The 19,837-nt window shown below is 42.9% G+C and overlaps 8 protein-coding genes and 1 non-coding gene across 9 annotated transcripts; 7 read left to right on the top strand and 2 right to left on the bottom strand. All coding sequences in view use genetic code 12, as the record gives it.

The window, feature by feature from the left end:
- Window positions 1-47: 47 nt before the first annotated feature.
- Window positions 48-7,946, bottom strand: PSN45_005087 (uncharacterized protein; the record flags this gene model as incomplete). The annotated part of the gene is made up of 1 exon (XM_006685484.2): window positions 48-7,946. The coding sequence occupies one exon, from the start codon at window positions 7,944-7,946 to the stop codon at window positions 48-50; it is 7,899 nt and encodes a 2,632-aa protein (XP_006685547.1).
- A 940-nt stretch (window positions 7,947-8,886) lies between these two features.
- PSN45_005086 (uncharacterized protein) lies at window positions 8,887-9,855 on the top strand (the record flags this gene model as incomplete). The annotated part of the gene is made up of 1 exon (XM_006685483.2): window positions 8,887-9,855. The coding sequence occupies one exon, from the start codon at window positions 8,887-8,889 to the stop codon at window positions 9,853-9,855; it is 969 nt and encodes a 322-aa protein (XP_006685546.1).
- A 365-nt stretch (window positions 9,856-10,220) lies between these two features.
- Window positions 10,221-10,293, top strand: PSN45_005085. Its single transcript has one exon. It is a non-coding gene; the product is annotated as a tRNA-Ala (tRNA).
- Window positions 10,294-10,477: 184 nt separating this feature from the next.
- TUB4 (gamma-tubulin) lies at window positions 10,478-12,017 on the top strand (the record flags this gene model as incomplete). Its single annotated transcript, XM_006685482.2, has 2 exons — window positions 10,478-10,485; window positions 10,541-12,017. The coding sequence occupies 2 exons, from the start codon at window positions 10,478-10,480 to the stop codon at window positions 12,015-12,017; spliced, it is 1,485 nt and encodes a 494-aa protein (XP_006685545.1).
- A 362-nt stretch (window positions 12,018-12,379) lies between these two features.
- ARO9 (Aromatic amino acid aminotransferase II) lies at window positions 12,380-13,912 on the top strand (the record flags this gene model as incomplete). The annotated part of the gene is made up of 1 exon (XM_006685481.2): window positions 12,380-13,912. One exon carries the CDS (start codon window positions 12,380-12,382, stop codon window positions 13,910-13,912), a length of 1,533 nt encoding a protein of 510 aa, XP_006685544.1.
- Window positions 13,913-14,035: 123 nt separating this feature from the next.
- GVP36 (BAR domain-containing protein) lies at window positions 14,036-14,998 on the top strand (the record flags this gene model as incomplete). Its single annotated transcript, XM_006685479.1, has 1 exon — window positions 14,036-14,998. The coding sequence occupies one exon, from the start codon at window positions 14,036-14,038 to the stop codon at window positions 14,996-14,998; it is 963 nt and encodes a 320-aa protein (XP_006685542.1).
- Window positions 14,999-15,043: 45 nt separating this feature from the next.
- On the bottom strand, window positions 15,044-16,642 carry HOM3 (Aspartokinase; the record flags this gene model as incomplete). Its single annotated transcript, XM_006685861.1, has 1 exon — window positions 15,044-16,642. The coding sequence occupies one exon, from the start codon at window positions 16,640-16,642 to the stop codon at window positions 15,044-15,046; it is 1,599 nt and encodes a 532-aa protein (XP_006685924.1).
- Window positions 16,643-16,820: 178 nt separating this feature from the next.
- On the top strand, window positions 16,821-18,659 carry NUA3 (putative component of NuA3 histone acetyltransferase complex; the record flags this gene model as incomplete). The annotated part of the gene is made up of 1 exon (XM_006685478.2): window positions 16,821-18,659. The coding sequence occupies one exon, from the start codon at window positions 16,821-16,823 to the stop codon at window positions 18,657-18,659; it is 1,839 nt and encodes a 612-aa protein (XP_006685541.1).
- Window positions 18,660-18,962: 303 nt separating this feature from the next.
- CBR1 (NADH-cytochrome b5 reductase) lies at window positions 18,963-19,820 on the top strand (the record flags this gene model as incomplete). The annotated part of the gene is made up of 1 exon (XM_006685477.2): window positions 18,963-19,820. One exon carries the CDS (start codon window positions 18,963-18,965, stop codon window positions 19,818-19,820), a length of 858 nt encoding a protein of 285 aa, XP_006685540.1.
- Window positions 19,821-19,837: the final 17 nt, after the last annotated feature.

Here is a 19,837-nt window from a genome sequence, read left to right as displayed (position 1 = left end):
ATATTACATGATTTGGTAAATCCAGTTTACCAAAGTTGATGGTGAAATTAATTAGTTGAGACGTTCCTGTCACTGGTAGTATCATCGTCTTCGCCTTCTTCTTCTTCGTCTATAATCTCTTGCAAAAGGTTCTCGAATGAGATTCCTCCATCATGGTGTGAGGTGGACCCTTGCAGCGACATACTATCTTCACCCTGAGAATGGTCTGCCAAATGGTGACGGTGGTGATGAATATGCGGGTTACGAGTGGAGGTTTGCCGATCACCCGCGTTGTTTCCATTATTCTGCAAATCTTGGACCGATAAGAATGAAGCATAGTTGGATATTTGCTTCAAGGGTTCTTTGAGAAGCTTCCTCTTTCTGATCTTAAACTTGTTTCCTATGATTTGACCCGTATGTTGTAAGATGATTCTAGTGATATCCTTTCTGAGTCGGAGAATGAAGTCTTCACCCGACCAGGTTTTGTTTTGATATCGAATGTTGGGTATATTCAACATCAAGTTGTGCACATCTATAATGTTGAGGTGCTTTGGTGCTTTGAAACTGATGTGAAGTTTGAACTGTTCAACTTCAAGATCGACAATAGAGATAAATTTCGAAGATCTTGATACAATCAAGGAGATGTCGTCGCCTTCTTCAGCGTCTTTCTTCTTGCCTGGTTCCTTGGTGGTGGGTTTATTATCCGTGTTGTTTGTCAAACTCAAATCTTCTGTAGACGAGAATCGAGTAGAAATCGAGTGACTGCGGGAACTAATCGAAGAGGAATCATCTTCGGTACTCAGACTTGGAGAGCCTTTCTTATTGAAGTGCCTGAATATATTCTTTGGCCGTTCAATCTTATCCATCGACATATCAAAAGAACTGAGATCACTGCTAGTCTGTCGTCTAACAATCAGGTTTCGTGGTCTAGGGGTGTTATTTGAAGTTGGACTGTCGGATTTGGGGAAGACATACTCAAATAGAAGTTTGGCAGTAGTATAGTCTAACTGAATCTTCAATGGTTGAATACTCAATTTGGCCTGTTGCATTATGGGAATACCTCCAACAGGGTTCAACATTTTCCATGTCATCAAGATAAGCGGATTGGCAGAATCCTGATATTTTCCGCTATTAATTGGCGATAATAACTCAGGATACACAGCACTTTCTTGTAAATTAAACCCTTGAATAATCCCCACTTGAACTTTATTCTTATTAGATCCGTCAACTGAATCTAAACGACTGAAAGAACTTTTGGCAAGGGCCAAGTCGATCAAAGGAGCATTCTTTGAGTCTAAGAAATGCCAGATGATTTGGTCAATTGAAATCAACCAGGCTCTGGAAGCCCTCTTGTTAGAACTCTTGACGTTTCTTAGCTTCAATCCTCTCATGATCATGGAAAGCTCCAACTTCCGTTTTTCAAGTTCCAACTCTAGTTGGTGCAATTGGGCCAGTTCTAATTCGTTCAACTTTAAGCTTTTTCCATCAATTTTTAACAATATCGAGTGGAACTCTCTTATAGTCGACTGTAATGTTTTAACTCGTTCATCTAGTCCAATAAAGTCATCGTCATCGGAAACAGACACAACTTTATCCAATTTATTCATCAACAGACTCTTTTCATTCTTTCCAGATACCAATAAATCTGTAATAATGTAGTAAATGGTTGAATACTGTTGAGAATTAGCCTTCAAAACAAACTTGGCCACATGAACTTGAATCTCATTCTTCTCGGGTACAGATGTGGTGTCAATGTATAAATAGTTGGGTTTCTTGAACGATAACACCATTGAAGTTCTTTCGGCAACAAGATTCTTGTCCATCCAACAATCTTCATGAATATTTTCATACTCAACCCAAGGAGGCCAACTAACTGCCAACTGCGAATCAACATATCCATATGGCACATTGGGATGGGAAATGACCACATCCTTCTTGTTGAAAACATACACAGAGAATTCATTGAATAAACCTCCATATCTTGTCTCAATTGTACCTGAGATTTCGTTGTCAGCATTGATAAGCTTGTTCACACCTTTGAGGTTCACCGACATGATTCTCAATTCCAAATCCTTGGACACCACCAACGCAGTAGATTCAGGATCCTTCTGACTAATCAATTGAATCTGTGGGCTAACCAACTTCACCAAGAACTTGTACTCAGCTTCTTGGGTTTCGGAGTCAATATCCTCTAGGTAATCGTCAAATGCATTGATCACATCTTCACATTCCAAACGGGCAGTACAAAATTCGTCTTGTTCTTTTGTTGGCTTGAATGCTTCTGGAACAGTGTTGATAACACTCTCGACCAAATCCACTGCTCTCTTACTCATGAAATAGGCTTCAGATTTCTTTTCACTTCCATATTGCATGTAGTCCATAAACAAATCTCTTACTTTATTGCCCCACTTCAATTGCAAATTGTGGATAATGAATCTGTTATGGAATTCACTAGCTTGCTTGTTCAACAATTCAACATCTTTCATTTCATCGTACGATTTGTGGCTGGAATAAATAGATAACTGCCTGGAGTCGTACCTACTAACACTCAAAGCAGACGACTCATCATGGCTGACTTCTCCAGGAGCAATTTTTCCGGTTATTCTTTCGTATAATGATTCCACGAGATCTTGTTTCTCCTTGTATTCATCAATTGTTTTCTGTATTGTCAATATCTGATCTGCGACTGCAGCATCAATTTCACCTTGATGCTCTGTTCCCTTTAAATTGGCCAAAAGATCTTCATTTATGTCGATTTCAGACCTGATACCATCAAGTCTATTGGAAAGAAGTCTTCCTTGAGTATCCGCAGGAGTTTCGTTGCCCAACTCACAATTGTGAGAGTCTTCCTTGCCGAATGGGTAAGGACCTTCTTCTTGTAACGAAAACTCTCGAACATAGGTGAAATTAGGAGTGAAGAAAAATGGTAGAATGGTGACCTTTGGATAGGGAGATAACACTTCTCTTATTTCAAGTTCAGTGAAATCCTCCTGATCTAACCACGAGAAATCTTCTCCTTGGATATCCAAACCTGAAACCCAGTTCAAGAACTGACCACTACTTTGTGCACTGTTATCATTGCTGGTGTCTCCTGAAGAAGAGTCACTGGTTCCAAAAAGGTACCGATCCAATTGAGATTGCATCGACCGATCTGGGAAGATGGCATTGACAATCCTCACATCTGCCTCTTTGAACATAATCTCTGCTTGGTTCATCTTCAAGTGCAAAATTTGGTTCTTAATATCAAGTTTGTTATTAACATAGGTCAAGACTTCCTTTCTCTGGTGGAGATCTAAAATACATCTTCCCACTTTACCTTTTATACCAGAGAATGCAACTTGATTGCCTTTCTCTCCCGATGAATGCATAAGCATATGTGAGACGGTGAGTGGTTCAAAAATCAACTGATATTTCACTGTGAATAGGTGAGTGCTGGTCTTGGCACTAGAGTTGCCTTGGCCAGTCTCATCTAGTTGATCGTCAAACAAAGGTCCTTGTCTTATTGGAAGTGAAATAGCTTCTGTGATAGTATGCCACCAGTAGAGAAAGTAATTGATTGTTAAAGGAGTTAGATGGATTCTGTTGGATGAGTTTCCCTTTCTAGATACTGACTTGACCGAAATCGCCAAATGAATATACTCTGATCTGTACCCTTTATAAGAGTCGGGATGCCAGTCAAAATTGGGGCCTGTCACTACCACGTCATAATGTGGAATGAAAGTATTGGTTCTTTTTTCCTTATCACTAAGATTGGAGGAATGGTTTTGGTTTCCCTCGAAAAGAAGCCCCAAAGTCCACTGCACTCTTTCGTCCGATGATAAGCTCATCACTTTCTTCTGGAACTTTTTACTTTCTGACTCGATATCTGGAACCGCTTCGGTAACTTCATCATAGAATAAACTCCACGACCGCTTCTCAGCCATGGAATAGTTGGGTACTGCCAAAAGAAACACATCACTATTCAATGTGATGAGCTCTTTACTGGAGTGAACACCATCGATTTTGAGAACAACATTATTCTTCCAACAAAACACAAACCCAGCGTTTCGACCAGTCATCTCGTAGGGATTAGTTGAAGACTTCATATGGAAACACAACTCGTTGGGAATATTAAATACCATTTGACCGTGCAAGGTGAGGGCAGTTTTATCCCACCATCCTAAGGGACTGTCATCGATCTTGGGTTTGGTGAAGTTATCGACTGCCGACATAGCAGCCAGAAGTGCTCCTTGGTAAGATTTACACCAACTGATCATAGCCGCACGTTCGGTGTCAATATCACAGTTCAAGTCAACCATGAACTTCACAGGTGTCAAGGTTCTGGTGACTGAGACGAAGTAAAAGCTATCCTCATTGACCTTAGGGGCCATTGGTGGGGAAAATGGCACCCAAATCTGCCTCATCTCTTCCTTCCGGTGAACTAACTTCTCATTTATTACCATGTTACCTTGAAGTTGGAAGGCTGGTTTGGTAGAATCATCATTTGCTGGGAACGAAAGTAGCGGAAGCGAATAATCTTTTAAGAACGCAAACACTGCTGCACTCTTTAGCAAAAGATGTACAGGCAATAAAATCGAATAATCCAATTTTGGCTGTCCCTTACCGTACTCAAACAAAAACTTATCGAGATCTGGGATTGTTGATTTGCTTACAGTCAAATCCAAGCTCTTAAATATCAACCCCATTAGAAGGGGGCCTGGAAGGTAGTTCATGATATCAAACTTATCGGTGATCTTATCGTTAACCTTTTCAACTCCCCATCCTCTTTCGAGTCTCTTACTCCAATTCTGGATCTTCGTAGCCCGGAATTTTTTGAACTTGTAATACCATGAAGTGGAGAGCTCTCTTTCAAGAATGTAAAGTGCTTCCTCGATTCTCTTCTTTGCCTCTTCATCTGACAATAAGTGAGTATCATTTGTGTTCGACCTAGATATTTCAGAGTCCAAGTTGATAGGAGTTGCTTGTTTCTTTGAATTGGTTGCGACATTGTTGGTAGAAAGAGGAGAATCAGTAAAGTGCAACCCTATTTTCAGGTCAAGCGTGTTATCCATGATAACCTTTGCTTGCTTTTCAAAAAATTGATATTTCTTGGTTCTGAGATTCTGCTCTACCTTTCCAAGTTCTAAAATGTATGAAAGTTCATTTTCGAAGGGATCATTTTCCAAAGTCATTGCAAAATTATCCGTTTTGATATTAACCGTGGGAACGTGGAAAGCTCCCCTAGCTTCTTGTGGTAGCACCCCAAAATCCATTACACCTTTGGAAAAATTCTTGAAATTGTTACTAATTTGCTTGATGGCCTTCCCAAAGGTTACGACATTATCAATCACAGAATAGAAAAGGAACCCATGTGGAATGTTGAGCCTAATACCTTTACAGGCGACTTCGAAAGCATCTTCGTTCTCGATGACAGCATTCACTGCCACAAAAGAATTCTTTATGGTCAAGAATCTAGCCCAAAGTTTGGTTGTTGGATGTACGAGGTAGCATCTAGCGTACTTGAACTCTAAGGATTTGCTTTCTAAAGCATCACGTACAAGGAGAGTATCAAACTCAGTGAGAACATCCACCAGGTTTGCAAGTCTGGTCACAATGGCTATCACCTGAACGAAAATGTCTAATTTCAACTTCTTGTCTGTGACTCCCATCATAGACTTGATCTTCTCCTTGGAACACACTCTTTCAACCGTTGGCTTGAATGCCTTGATTAAACTGATAGCGTAAATGGAACACCAAGCAAAGAATATATCCACTCTACCTTCGATTTCAGGAATTCTCACTGAGAGCCTGTTCTTGTCCCTTTGCTTGTTTGATATGTTGTTGATTTCGACTTCAGAAATCTTGAAAACCTGCTTTACTTTCCTCAACTCATCTTCTTCTGTTGCTGCTAACGCAATGGACTCTAAACTGGATACATCACTGAAATCATCCTTACCATTAGAGTACGCTGAAACAATGTCAAAATCTAACACATAATCCAAATCAAGCTCACTAAGAGTGAAACAGTTGAGCTCTGAAACTTTGAAGAACACTTCTTCGCTATCCTTCTTGTATTTTAATGAAGCATGGTTCAACTTCAACGATACACCTCTTCCGTAGTCTTTCAAGTCGTATTGTTGTTGGGTGGCAGGATCTGTATAAATTTGCAGAGGTAACCCATCTTTACAGATCATGTCAGCATGAACTTCGTTCACTTCAACCTTTAAATGATTAATAATAGGAGGAAGCATCTCAAAAAGTTCATAGTATAGGCCATCATCTACCGCAGCGCATTTTGAAGGGTTATTCTCCTTCAGTACAAGCATAAGGTCGTTGTATAACTGATTGTCCAAAATGATTCTCTTGGTTCGCCTATCTCTCACAAGATGGAAAATGGCACTATTAATAGATTTCATTCTCAACCGCTTGCAGTTCATCTTCAATGACACGTCCCTTTCATTTATGTTGTATACAGCAAGGAGATTACACTTTGACACGTTGATGACATTGTCCAATAAATTGGCCTTGAAGTTCTTGATTTTGAACAACCCAAAAAGTTGCTGCTTAGACTCTTTGCCTTCCAACAACAGCTTGGACAAGTCTGTTGTGACGAACCTCTGCACTAGCGAATCCACTGTATACTTCAATATAAGATTCAGCTTTGCCTCTCTATGGAATTCATTCAGTCCAAACGCCGGGAGATGAATTATGATTTTGGTATCGACAATAACAATCTTGGTAGAGACCTTATGTAAGGCAAGAAGAAAGTTCATGAAGTTAACCTTGGTCATCTGTGGTTTTCTCTGCTTGGTTCTGTTTCGTATTTGAAGCATTATAAGCTGATCATGGTAAAGGTCAACCGTAGGATTGGTGACTGTCAAGTTAAACTTGATATCCAGTGAAGAACACACTTCTTTGATCAATTCTTCATGGTGAGAGTTTTCAATTCCTTCGAGAAGGCCAAATGGGTTGGCCTCGAAATTACAAGCAACAGCAGGCAATTCGAAGCATTTGGTTTCGGCTTCAAATAGCTTCAACGAAGTAACATGAATATTAAACCCAGCTATAGGATTCTTCCCTACCTCCTCAGTAAAGTCATGAGTCAATGACGCTTGGAAAGTGGCAACTTGCAACAAGCAAGGCCCCAGCGAAAGCGTGAATTCTTCTAATGATAATCTTGCTTCACTGAATATTTTCCAAAACTGTCTTAGTATATGGATTTGTTCCTTACTGATTGGGTGATGTTGCGAATCCTTACCCTTCACCTTGGGAGCGAAATTCACATGGTCTAGTGGTACATGTGCCTTACCAAGCGAAACCACCAACGAAAAATTCGTTAAAGATGCTTCCATTACATCAGCTTGATTCATCAGGCAATTGAAAATAGCATCACAGCCCAAAATGACTTCCACATTCCTAAAGATCTGGATCCTATCATGATCCTCGAGCTCATGTAAGAATCCGTTGAAGACTAATAATGTCAATGAGTTATGACCGTCATACCTCAAGGTGTTCTCAAGTTTAGCATAATCGATATGCAATCTAACATTCTTATCAACCTCTTCATGATGCACTGAGCACCTGTAAAAAAGAACATGAACTTGATTAAGGAGCAGGTAGTAGAAGATAATCTCGTATATACGTTTCAGCAAGGTCAATTTCAAGAACTTTTCAAGATCAAATGGTGCTTGTTTAGCCAATTTCTCATTCACAACATTAGGCTTATCGTTACAAAGAACTTTGACTTCGGCACCAAAAACCTCCAAGTTGAAGAGCTTCAATGGAGAATCCTTCCCTCGGAAAAAATTAACCCTTAATCTTAGTCTCTTAATTCTGATGATCTTATGAGGAGTCTCTATGATTATTCCTCGAAGAGAGAAAAACCCAAGTGATTTGATGGTGATATTAGGGAATCTATTGATAGCAAATAGTACCGCAAGGTACAAGACTAATAATATGGACAAAGCCCAATATAGCACATTCGACATGTTGCGGGTTCTGGAGAATGTAGTAATGTATTGACCACACCGCTATTCCCTAACAAATTTCGAAATTTTTGAGGCCGTCATTTCCGCGACCCATCCGCCGCCTGGGGATGAGGTTTTGAAAAGTAGCTGACATTCAATGGGCATAAGTGGTAGAGACGAGAAAACAAGCGGTAATGAATATCACCGATTTAGAGGTGTAAAGTGTATTTTCTGCTGGCAGATTTTAGAGTTTTGTTCAAGTTGAAGTAAAAACGGGCCTTCTCTTGGTTAACGAGCTGCAAAATGTGAAAATCGCAAATCGACGCACGTAAAATAATGGACGAGGATCTCTTATCACATTCGACAACATAACCATTGGTAGGACCACGCAATGAAGACTTGGGATTGCTATACGAACTCACTTCCTCGAGGCCTCTGGCGTTGGAGAAAGCAGTATACGGCACATATCTCAAAAAGGTAAGAAGTTGTTGACAATAGTAAATAGATTCCAAACCATTTGGACATATCCACGACGCAGGTGAAATTGGATGGTATGTGACGCCATTGTGCAAGAAGCTAGTGTATGTCTGTATAGTTGGAGAATTCGAGTCTGTTCACATATAGGGTAAAGATATAGAGGTTTATTATAGAAACTTCCGCATTTAGTATTAGGCAAATAAGACTTTAAACAAATTTCCCTAACAGGAAAAGTAATGTGAGGTTGACAATTTCCCAAATAGGTAAAGTAATTTGCATCTTTTCGCTGCTGGGTGAGGAAGTATAATAAGCTGCTAGTGAATGGAGACCCAGTATTTCTGCTTTAGGCAGTAAACTAATTGACTCCACCAAAACAATATCCATTAGGAAATTCTTATTTTGCCGTCCCTTTCTGCTGCTTCAAATATAAAGGGACACAATTCTTTGCTTCAGATAATATCCTCCAGTTTTAACTAAGAATACTATGAGACTTTTCACATTCTTATTTGCTTTGATATTAGCTTGTGGTATAAGCGTGCAAGCTGCCCCCACAACTGTGGACTCAGGTTTGTCGGTCAGGGAAATCACCATGGTGCAAGAGTCTGTTGCCAACATTAACGACTATGTGAAAAAGAGAGACGGTTTGGCTGCCGAAGAAAAGTCCAAGAGAGAAAGTCAAATTGTTACGGATGTTTTGACTGCCATTAAGGACACTAACTTGGCGGTTCCAATCCTCGAGTACGTGATCAACGACTCTACTTTGGAACCAATTGCTGTTAACACCATTTCTTACTTGATCAAGAACGATTACATTAACATCGACACTTTATTGAAGGCTTTGAACGACTCTGGTTTGGCTGTAAGTGTGATTCAAGACTTGATCAGTGACTGTAACTTCTATGCTGAAATTTACAGTTTGGCCTTGGGTTACATTAGTGACTTGGCTGACAAGATTGGTGATTACATTAAGGGTCTTTTCAGAAGAGAATACATGATGGTTGAGATTACTCCAAAGATGGCCCCTCTTCAAAGAAGAGCATCCGAAGAAGAAATCTTGACGAGTTTGATGGAATCTTTGAAGGACTCTGGTTTGGCTAACCAAGTTGTCGAAGCATTGGTTGTTGATCCTGCCTTCTACTCATTTGGTGCCGATTTAATCAAGAAGTTGATTGAAGACAATGACATTTCTCTTTCTTCTTTGGTGGCCGATTTATTGGACTCTGGGTTGATTCCATCCTTGATCAAGGCTTTCTTGAACCTTGGTACTTTCGACACTATTATCACTAATGCTTTGGCTGCAGCTTTCGGAAAGTGTGACGGTTCTAGTGTTACTTCTGCTATCACTAGTGCCACCACCGTGGCTTCTATTACCACCACTCCTATCAGCGACATTCCACTTCCTACTGGAAGCACTGGTGTGTGCAGAAAGAAGAAGAGATCTTATGTTCACTAAGTTCTGAAACATTAATGCTTTTATGCCAAAACCTTTTCATCAAAAAACTTAACTACCCATCAGTAAAATCCTGTTTCGTGGTTCACTGATCATAATATACCTTTTTCCTCTTACTATTTCGTGCCTTTTTTAAGTGCTTGCTGCAGGGCAGTTTTCCTTTGGAATCTTGATTTTCTGTTCTATATAACTTGTGTATTATGGTTGGTAACCTTCAATATAATTTTAGATATAATTGGGCGTAGGTGAAGTGGGAGAGAATGTTTCGTGGGTGGAGAATCTACTATACTGGGATACTTGATCAATATTGGTGAATACACATCCCATGTATCTACAGGTTGCGGACGGTCGCTGAACTTCGAAAGTTTGGGCGTGTGGCGTAGTTGGTAGCGCGTTTGCTTTGCATGCAAAAGGTCACTGGTTCGATTCCTGTCTCGTCCAATGTTTTTTTTTTTCAGTGGTCAACAACACTTAACGCTTTTGATGTATAAGACCATTCAGCTGGAGGTTAAGTGGTTGTGTCCTCTTCTTCCTGTATTTTCCGTACTTTTACTATTTTCTGGTTGAGCTTTTTGACTTTTAAGAAACGCGGTGCGAAATCAAAACAAATTTGAAAACATATAAGATGCCAGGGTATGTGATACACACTCAAACACCTCGACAGAAAGTCAAGTACTAACATAAGTAGTGAGACCATCACTATACAAGCAGGCCAGTGTGGAAACCAAGTAGGAACCCAGTTCTGGTCGCAATTGGCCTTGGAGCATGGGCTTTTGCCTGACGGAACCTCAACGCCCTACCCACAAGATCAAGAACAACCCGAATTCGATGGGCAAAGAGCCGGCACCACAAACCACCGAGAAGATAGAGCCGAGTTGTTCTTTACATTGTCGGACTCCGGAAAGTATACGCCCCGGTCTGTTTTGATTGACTTGGAACCATCTGTTATTCAGAGAGCCACCAATGGATTCCCCATGTTCAATCCCAGAAATATCCATTTGAGTGAGACGGGAGATGGAGCCGCCAATAACTGGCTGAGGGGGTACGCCTACGGAACACAGCACGTGGAAGAACTCCTCGAAATAATAGATCGAGAGTCTGATAGGTGCGAGAACTTATCTACATTTCAAGTCATTCACAGCGTGGCAGGAGGTACGGGATCCGGGGTTGGGTCATACTTGTTAGAAGAACTTAACGATCGATTTGGGGCCAAAAAGCTCATTACCACATCGCTGATATTTCCTTCGAGCGAAAAGACTTCCGATGTGATTGTCCAGCCATATAATACGTTATTGACGTTGGATCGTTTGATTGACTGCAGCGACTGGACCACCGTTTTCGATAATGATTCGCTCAATAAAATCCAAAATGACGTGTTTGGCTTGTCCCAGACGTCAGACCTTCAATTTGAAAACAGCAATAATGCCTTCAACACCACCAACAAATTGATCTCCTATGTGATTGCCAGTATATCCAACCCCATCCGGTTTCCCGGCTACATGTACACGTCGTACGAATCCATCTTATCGAGCTTGATTCCGGTTCCCGAACTTAAGTTCCTATCCGCATCCATCGCTCCATTTGCAGACCTCTCTGCCTTCCATCTGGGATCTTCCAAACCGCATTTATCTAACATGAACGAATACGACTTAATATTAGAATTACTCGATGACAAGTACAAGATGAATAAGATCGGTACCACCAAGCCGAAGTACATATCCATGTTCACCTACTTAATTGGGTCGGACTTGAACCAAGACGAAATAAGGAAAGGGAAGCTCAAGGCCTTGAAAAGACTCGAGTTTGTGCCGTGGACGCCCTCGTCCATCAGCGTTGTGAACGGGAAGAAATCTCCCTTTATGTACGGTACCCACACTTCCAAACATAAGAACCTCAACGGGCTTCTGATCTCAAACAACACGTCGATGGTGCCGTTTCTCATCAAGATTCTTCAACAGTACGATGCTCTCGCCAAGAGGGGAGCGTTTATCAACTCGTACATCGATGCCGATACGGTGGGTGATAAGAACAGTGAGAGAGAACGGGTACTAGACAACTTCAACCAATGTAAAGAACATGTGTTGAGTGTAATAGACGAGTATAAGGCGTGTCAGGCGATGGAGTTTCTCGAGGACGATTTGCTTGAAGTGGATGAAATGATGTGAAGGGTGCAGATCAATCGGGAATAATGTCACCGCGTATAGTTACTTTTAATGCATAATAGGAGATTGACGGGAATAAGTAGTGGACAACGAGTCAGGGACTGAAATGGTCCCAGGTTGCGGGAGTGAGTAGCCGTAGATGGGGCCGATTCGTCGACACCCACATCGCCTCACCGCCATCTCCCCTCGCCCTAAGCCCCAGTTTAACAACCACAGTGTGGGAAAAGTGTTCGTCGTGCGCGGTGCGGTCGGAAAAAACCCCTGCGAGTGTGGCACAGATAAGAGCCGTATATGGATTAGAAATCAAGCAGGGTATAAAACGTAACCATCCCGCAAAAAAACCACACAATTTCACCAACTCTAAAATGACTGTTAGTTCCGAATACTCGTTGGAACACTTGATCTCCAAAAGAGCTGCCGGTAGAAAAAAGATCCACTTTGCCACTGCCCTAACCGAAGGGGCCCCCCATGGTTATATTCCTCACAAGGAACCACTCTACATGAGTGGAGGTATGCCCAATGTCGGGTTTTTTCCGGTCGATTCCATCTCTGTGGGTGTGGCTGACTATCCATTCCAGAAACAGTTTGAATTGACCCATTCCAATGGGTCGTTGGAAGCTTTATCCAAGGATTTGAAAAAGTTAGACGTGCAAGCTGAGTCTACCAAAAAGGTGGAGATCGCTAAAATTGGTACCGACAAAAACTTGATTGATATTCGCCAAGGACTCCAATACTCCCACTGGAATGGAATGGAACAATTGCTAGAGTTCACCAAAGATTTCATCACCAGAACTCATCCTCCTGCTCATTCTGACTGGTCTACCATCTTGACCACTGGTGCCGGTGATGGGATCTTAAAGTGCATGGACCTGGTTTTGGACAAAGATGATGTGGTGTTGATGGAAGAGTTCACCTTCACTCCGTCCTTAATGATGATCCGCGAGACAGGTGCAACTGGAGTGCCTATCAAGTTGAAGGTATCTTCTGACAGTGAAGGTATCGATCTTGAATACTTGACCGATTTGTTGGAAAACTGGGAGACTTTAAAGCCTGGGTTGAAAAAGCCCAAGGCATTGTACACCATTCCCACTGGGCAAAATCCCACTGGGTTAACCCAGTCTCTCGAGTTCCGGAAGAAAATCTATGCTTTGGCTGAAAAATATGACTTTATCATCATTGAAGATGATCCGTACGGATACCTCACCTTGCCTCCTTTTAAACAGCCGGAAGGTACCCAGAGCTTGGACGAGTTTCTTACGGTGGATGAGTATATCAAAGACCACTTGACACCTTCTTACTTGGAAATTGATACCTCTGCCAGAGTCTTGAGAATCGAGACCTTCTCCAAGCTTTTCGCTCCTGGGTTGAGAGTCGGGTTTATTGTGGGCCACAAGAGACTCATCGATGTTATTGCTGCTTATTCGGTCATTGTCACCAAGTTTCCTTCGGGAGTGGCTCAAACAGTGCTCCAAAACGTCTTGTTCCAAAAGTTCGGGGGAGTTGAGGGTTGGCTCCAGTGGATCTTGAAGCTTAGATCGGCTTATATTCACAGGAGAAACTTATTACTTCATGAGCTCACTCAGGCTTCTGCCTATCAAAAGGGCTTGATCGACGTTATTGATCCTCAGGCAGGGATGTTTGTTTCAGTGGTGTTGAAGTTCCCAGAAGGGACCGACGTCAGTGAGAAGATCACTCTCCTTAACTGGAAATTCTCCGCATACGGGGTGTCTGTGGTACCTGGACTCAACATGGCTGTGGACAAGGAGTTCAGTGCTCTGCGGGGGAACTTCTACAGACTTACATTTGTGCCATTGAATACCGACGCCGAGGTTATCGAGGGAGCGAAGCGATTTGCTGCTGCTGTTGACGACTTTTTTGCCAAGGGATTGGAGTTCTAAGGGCCTTTTGTGTATTATCTCTTGTGGGCTGTACCTTTAATATGTTTAATCCAAATCTATGTCGCGCTAAAATCTGACGGATCATTTTAAATTCTTAAAACCTCCTGACGAACACAGATACGAATGTCCTTTAATTTCACCAACTTCACCAAGGACCTCAAGAACCTCAGTGATAAGGTCACCAGTGAATTTAACAATGAGGTGGTTCCTTTTGCTCAGAGAACTTCTCGGTTAGTACAAGAAAGAATTGGACGAGTAAATGTCGATGAAATCAGTCAATTGCCATCTGAATACACTGACTTGGCAAACAAGTGTAACAACGTCGAGAAGTTGTACAAGAATGTGCTTAAGATCACCGCTACCTACGAGAGTGAAAGTTACGATTATCCATCCAATGTTCAGGAATCGTTTCAAGAGTTTAGCAAGAACATCACCACACGTGTCCAAAACTTGTCCAAGGCTACCACCCCAGCCGAAGCACAGGCGGCGCTTATCAGTGATGATAGAGGCGAGTTCAAGACCCCCAAAACTTTGTACCATGCGTTGGCACGTGCCACCGATGCTTCGGTATTGACCTCTTCCGATAGTCAGAACGATCCATTGGTTAAAGGATTGGACTTGTACTCATCCAACTTGGCTAAGATTGGGAATGCCAGATTGGGGCAAGATCAATTGATTCAAGCCAAATTCAACAACCCTTTGACTACCACTTTGAGACTGTTGATTTCTCAAAGCAACAGCATTCAGAAGAAAGTTGAGCAAAAACGACTTAGCTACGACTTGGCTCGAATCAGCTTAACCAATTGTACCAATCCCAGCAAGGAGCCACAGTTAAGGGTGGTGATGGAGAATGCAGAAGATGATTTCGCCAACACCGTTGAAGATGCCATAAGTATAATGCAGAATGTGTTGGAAAACGCCCGGCCATTGGAAGAGTTTTTGGAATTGATCAGAGCCCAGTTGGCCTACCACAAGTTGGCCACCGAGTTATTAGGAGGAATCGTTGGCGACTTTGAGTCGTTGATAGATGATAACTCCAAGGCTTCGGGCTCCGGTAGCAGAGAATCAGGAGATTTTGATATCTAGGTGAAATGTTCATTTTTATTTCTATAGTGTTATATACAAGTGTTTCTACTCAAGCTTTAACGACTCCAACCTCAAGTTCACAGCACTTTCATTGCTGTGGTATTCATGGTTGTCTTCCAAAAGCTTGGCGTGGATCGACTTTAATGCTCTGATAGTATCGGCCTCGTTTATAACTGCAGATATGTTAATTTCGTTGGATCCTTGCGAGATCATCTCGATGTTGATTTGTTCATCGGCCAACACCTTAAACATGTTTCCGGCAATTCCAATGAAGTTAACCATCTGCTTGCCCACCAACGAAATAATAGTCATATTTCTAGTGACATCTACTGATCCCATTTTTCGCAACTCCACAAGGGCTCTTTTTAACATCTTCTCTTGGTCCGACAGAATTAACAAAGCCATCGACACATGCACTTCCGATGTCGAGATCAAGTCTACCACCAACTTGTACTTGTCCAAAGTGGTGAAGATATGGGCCAAAAACCCATGGCTCAATGTCTTTTTGTTGGAGTGGATATTGAGTACCACTATATCTTGTTTAGCAGTAATGGCAGTGGCAGACCGTCTTTTGGAGCTAATGTACGAGCTGGACAACGTTTCGTAAGCAACAGGTGGATGAGGAGGAGTTGACTCGCCTCGTCTACCGATGTTATCTGGAAATATTATGGTGCCGGTACCGGTGGGGTTCTCAACGTTCTTGATTCTGATGGGGATTTTGGCCTTGATCACTTGTTCCATTGTGAATGGGTGAATAACTTCAGATCCATAATATGTCAACTCAGCCGCCTCTTCGGGGGTGATACTGTCCAATAACCGGGCGTTAGGGACTTTTCGAGGATCGGCTGTGAAAATACCATCAACCTCCTTCCATACCTGCAATTCATCAGCACGGACTCCCACCGCCACCAATGCCGCACACAAGTCGGTGTACCCTCTTCCCACGCCGTTCAACAATCCACCTGGCACACATCCAAAGTATCCGGTCAATACGGGAATGGCATCTTCAGGTAACTCCAACACCTTTTTGCCCAATTCATCTGATAAAAATCGATAGAAAGCGTCATCAAAGCCGTTGTTGAAGTCGTAGTCCAACGGAATGATCTCAGATAGATCGATATATACCCCGTTAATGCCACGATCTTGCATCAAAGCCGCTATGAACCGACATGATAACTTCTCACCTATGGACATGATCGAGTCCAAGGTTCTATTGGAGATTTCTCCAATCACCTGACACGCCGTCAAGATTTGTTTGGCCTTTTTCACCTCTTCCCGCGTGTCTTGCACCAACTGAGCCTGTAGCGTCTTGTCACTGATCTTGAGTTCGGCATTGGCGGTGTGGTCGTCTTCAATGGTTTGGAGGATTTCAAGGAAATCTCCGTTATCGGAGGCCAAGTCAGCCGCCCGAAGAAGCCTAGAGGTAGTTCCCTCGCTCTTTGTGTATGATGACCGTGCTGAGCACACAACGGCCACCCGGTTGGTAGTGTTTGTCACCTTGACGATATCGTCAACGATATTTTCGGGGAACTTTCCCACAGAGGTACCTCCGAACTTCTGGATGATCCACCCTGCTTTGCCGGCGGAGCGGAGGTCGAGCACAGAGTTGTAGGATGACGGAGATAGTTTAGGAGACAAGCCCATCGTGATGTGGTGGTGATAACTGGTTTCACGAACACTTGTTCAGTAGGTTGGCGTGAAAAATTACTTGACTCATTGGAATCAACACCGCGCCAATGGAGCTGGGCCACACACGCCCGCATTTCTTTTTGGTGGTGCGATGGCCTGAGTAGAGATCCAGGTATCGCCCAACACCAGACAGATGAGCAAAAGAATTGCACAAGACGAGAGCCAAGCTGATACCAAGAAGCTTGACACCTCGTTTAACAAGGAACAAATTCATTCCTTTTTCGACCCACAGGTATGGCAGACATCATTTCAAGACCTACTCAAACAAGAGGTCGCTCGCAGCGAGCCGTACCGATGGGGAACCATTAAATCCCTAATGGACGACACCCTCTTGAGAAACGTCCGCAAAGAGGTGCTCAATGAAATCGCCTTCACGAAGAAGGAAACCGATATCTACAAGGTGTACCAGTCCGGAGACTTGGCCAATTTATCAGGATTAGACTGGGATGACCTTTCTCGGTTACCATCATTATATCAGCTAAGAGCAGCCATCTACTCTCAGGAGTTCCGTGACGTCATCTCCACTATCACGGGATCTGGAAAACTCAGTGGGATCAAGACCGATATGTCGGTGAACACTTATAGAAACGGGTGCCACTTATTGACCCATGATGACGTGATAGGGTCAAGAAGAGTGAGTTTTATTCTATACTTACCCGACCCCGACAAACAATGGAAGGAGAAGTACGGCGGGGCCTTGCGGTTGTTCCCAGCCATTGTCCCCAACGTTCCGTCCACGGACTACTCCGCCAAATTGGTTCCTCAATTCAATCAAATAGCTTTTTTCACGGTACAACCTGGACTTTCTTTCCACGACGTGGAAGAAGTGAGGGTGGATAGACACAGATTATCTATCCAAGGGTGGTTTCATATTCCCCAGCCGGGTGAAGATGGGTACATTCCTGGTGAGCAAGAAGAAACCGAGTCCAAGAGTACTTTGCAGCAATTACAAACAAAGGAATTACAAGAGTTCGATTTCCCCAAACCACACCGAGTGGACTTTCCTTGCGAAGAACTAAAGCTCTATGAAGACTTCACGGAGTTTGGCTTCACCTCGTCGGAACTCGAGTATTTGGGTCAGTTTGTCAATCCTATCTACCTCCAGAAGTCCACCATTACTCTGCTCAACAAGTCGTTTATAAATGAGTCGCTTGTGGAGCTCCCCAACTTTTTGAAGCTGGATCTTGCCGAGGAGATGAAGAAGATCATAAGAACGACGGAGATCGAGTTGCCTGCCCCACAAACCTCCAAACAAATACAGTTCCCGTGGAAGTGCGCGGTGCCTCCTCACAAGCAGAGATTTATGTACATCGACGGTAAGGACGACTTTGATTTATCCGAACTGTCCATACGCTTCTCCAACAAAATAGGACCCCAAGAGGTGCCCAATTTCGGCCTTCTCCAGAAAACCCCGCTTCTGGAGCCTGATCACAAAATTGTTCAATTGTGCCAGTTTCTCAAGTCAATCGTGTTCCGCAAATGGGTTAAGATCTTAACTTCTTTGATTTTGACCAGTGACCAGGTGTTGGCCCGGCGGTTCAGGCCCGGCCAGGACTTCATTCTTGCCACCACTACCGACAAAGAGCTTGCCAGGGCCCATCTTGGCGAATCAAATGTTTTACTAGAAGCGACCTTGGGCCTCACTCCAACGGCTGCAAATCCCGAAAACTGGGACCTGGGAGAGTTTGGTGGCTACGAGTTGTGTATGGCGTTGGAGAATGATGGGTCCGACTTCGAGGACGATGACCCCGCTATCTACAAGCCCAGCGACCCTAATGATGATAGTGTGTTATACTCTAAGCAGTGCACCTGGAACCATTTATGCTTGATGGTAAGAGACCCTTCGGTATTGAAGTTCATCAAGTACGTCAGTGTGAATGCACACGGGTCGCGGTGGGACATCTCGTGCCAGTGGAACGTCAAACAAGAGGAAGAGGACGAACAAGAGGATGATAATGAAAATAACGAATAGGACATCGGACAAGAGTGAGCATTTGTCCTGAGTCGGATAATTAGGGTGAACTAGTGTAACTGGTGTCATAGCACCTAATTAAGTATTATCTAGTGTCTTATCACCATATTGGGGTAGTGTAGGAGCGTCGGAAATTCGGCACTGTTAGAGATATATATTACCCACAATACACGAACCCAACATTTAGGAAATTATAACCCTATGTAGTATCCAGAGTCGCGGCCGGGTAAGGCAGCCTCTGATTTTCGCGATTAAAGGGCGAAACCGAAAATTCACAGGGAATCGATCCAACACACTCGTCAAATGTCTGCTGATTCGGAACCCAACCCATTGGTGGTATTTGCCACCATCGCAGCCATAATTTCTAGTTTCATTGCTCTTTATTTCATCAAACAGCGGAATAAAAATCAACCCGTGTTAGATAAAACACAGTTCAAAAAGTTCCCATTGATTGAAAAAACAAGAATAAGTCACAATACTTGTGTCTATAGATTCGGATTGCCCAAGTCGACCGACAGATTGGGCTTGCCAATTGGCCAGCATATTTCCATTGGAACCACCATTAATGGTAAGGAGGTGGTTCGGTCGTATACTCCAATCTCCACCGATGACCAAACTGGATACTTTGATTTATTGATCAAAGTGTACGAACAAGGAAACATCACCAAGCACATCGACTCCAAAAAGATCGGTGAAACCATCGACGTTAGAGGACCCAAAGGTTTCTTCACCTACACGCCAAACATGGTGAAGAGTTTTGGAATGATTGCTGGTGGTACTGGAATTACTCCCATGTACCAAATCATGTCTGCGATTTTGAAGAATCCTCAAGACACCACCAAAATCCACTTGGTTTACGCCAACGTCACTGAAAACGACATTTTGATGAAAGCAGAATTGGAACAAATGAAAGCCCAGCACCCAGACCAATTATTCATCCACTACGTGTTAAACACTGCTCCTGAAAACTGGGAAGGCTCAGTAGGGTTTGTCACTCCTGAAATCATGGAACAATACTTGCCTAAATCCACTGATGATACAAACTTGTTGTTGTGTGGTCCCCCTCCAATGCTCAGTGCCATGAAGAAGGCCGCTATGACTTTGGGTTACCCCAAGGCCAAACCTGTCAGCAAGCTCGGAGATCAAGTATTTGTATTTTAGATATGTCGTCTATATGC

This window comes from Yamadazyma tenuis, chromosome 7 (assembly GCF_029203305.1).
Source record: "Yamadazyma tenuis chromosome 7, complete sequence".
NCBI classification, from domain to species: Eukaryota; Fungi; Ascomycota; class Pichiomycetes; order Serinales; family Debaryomycetaceae; genus Yamadazyma; species Yamadazyma tenuis.
Note: the sequence above shows the minus strand (reverse complement) of the source record. Positions and strands in the feature narration are given on the sequence as shown.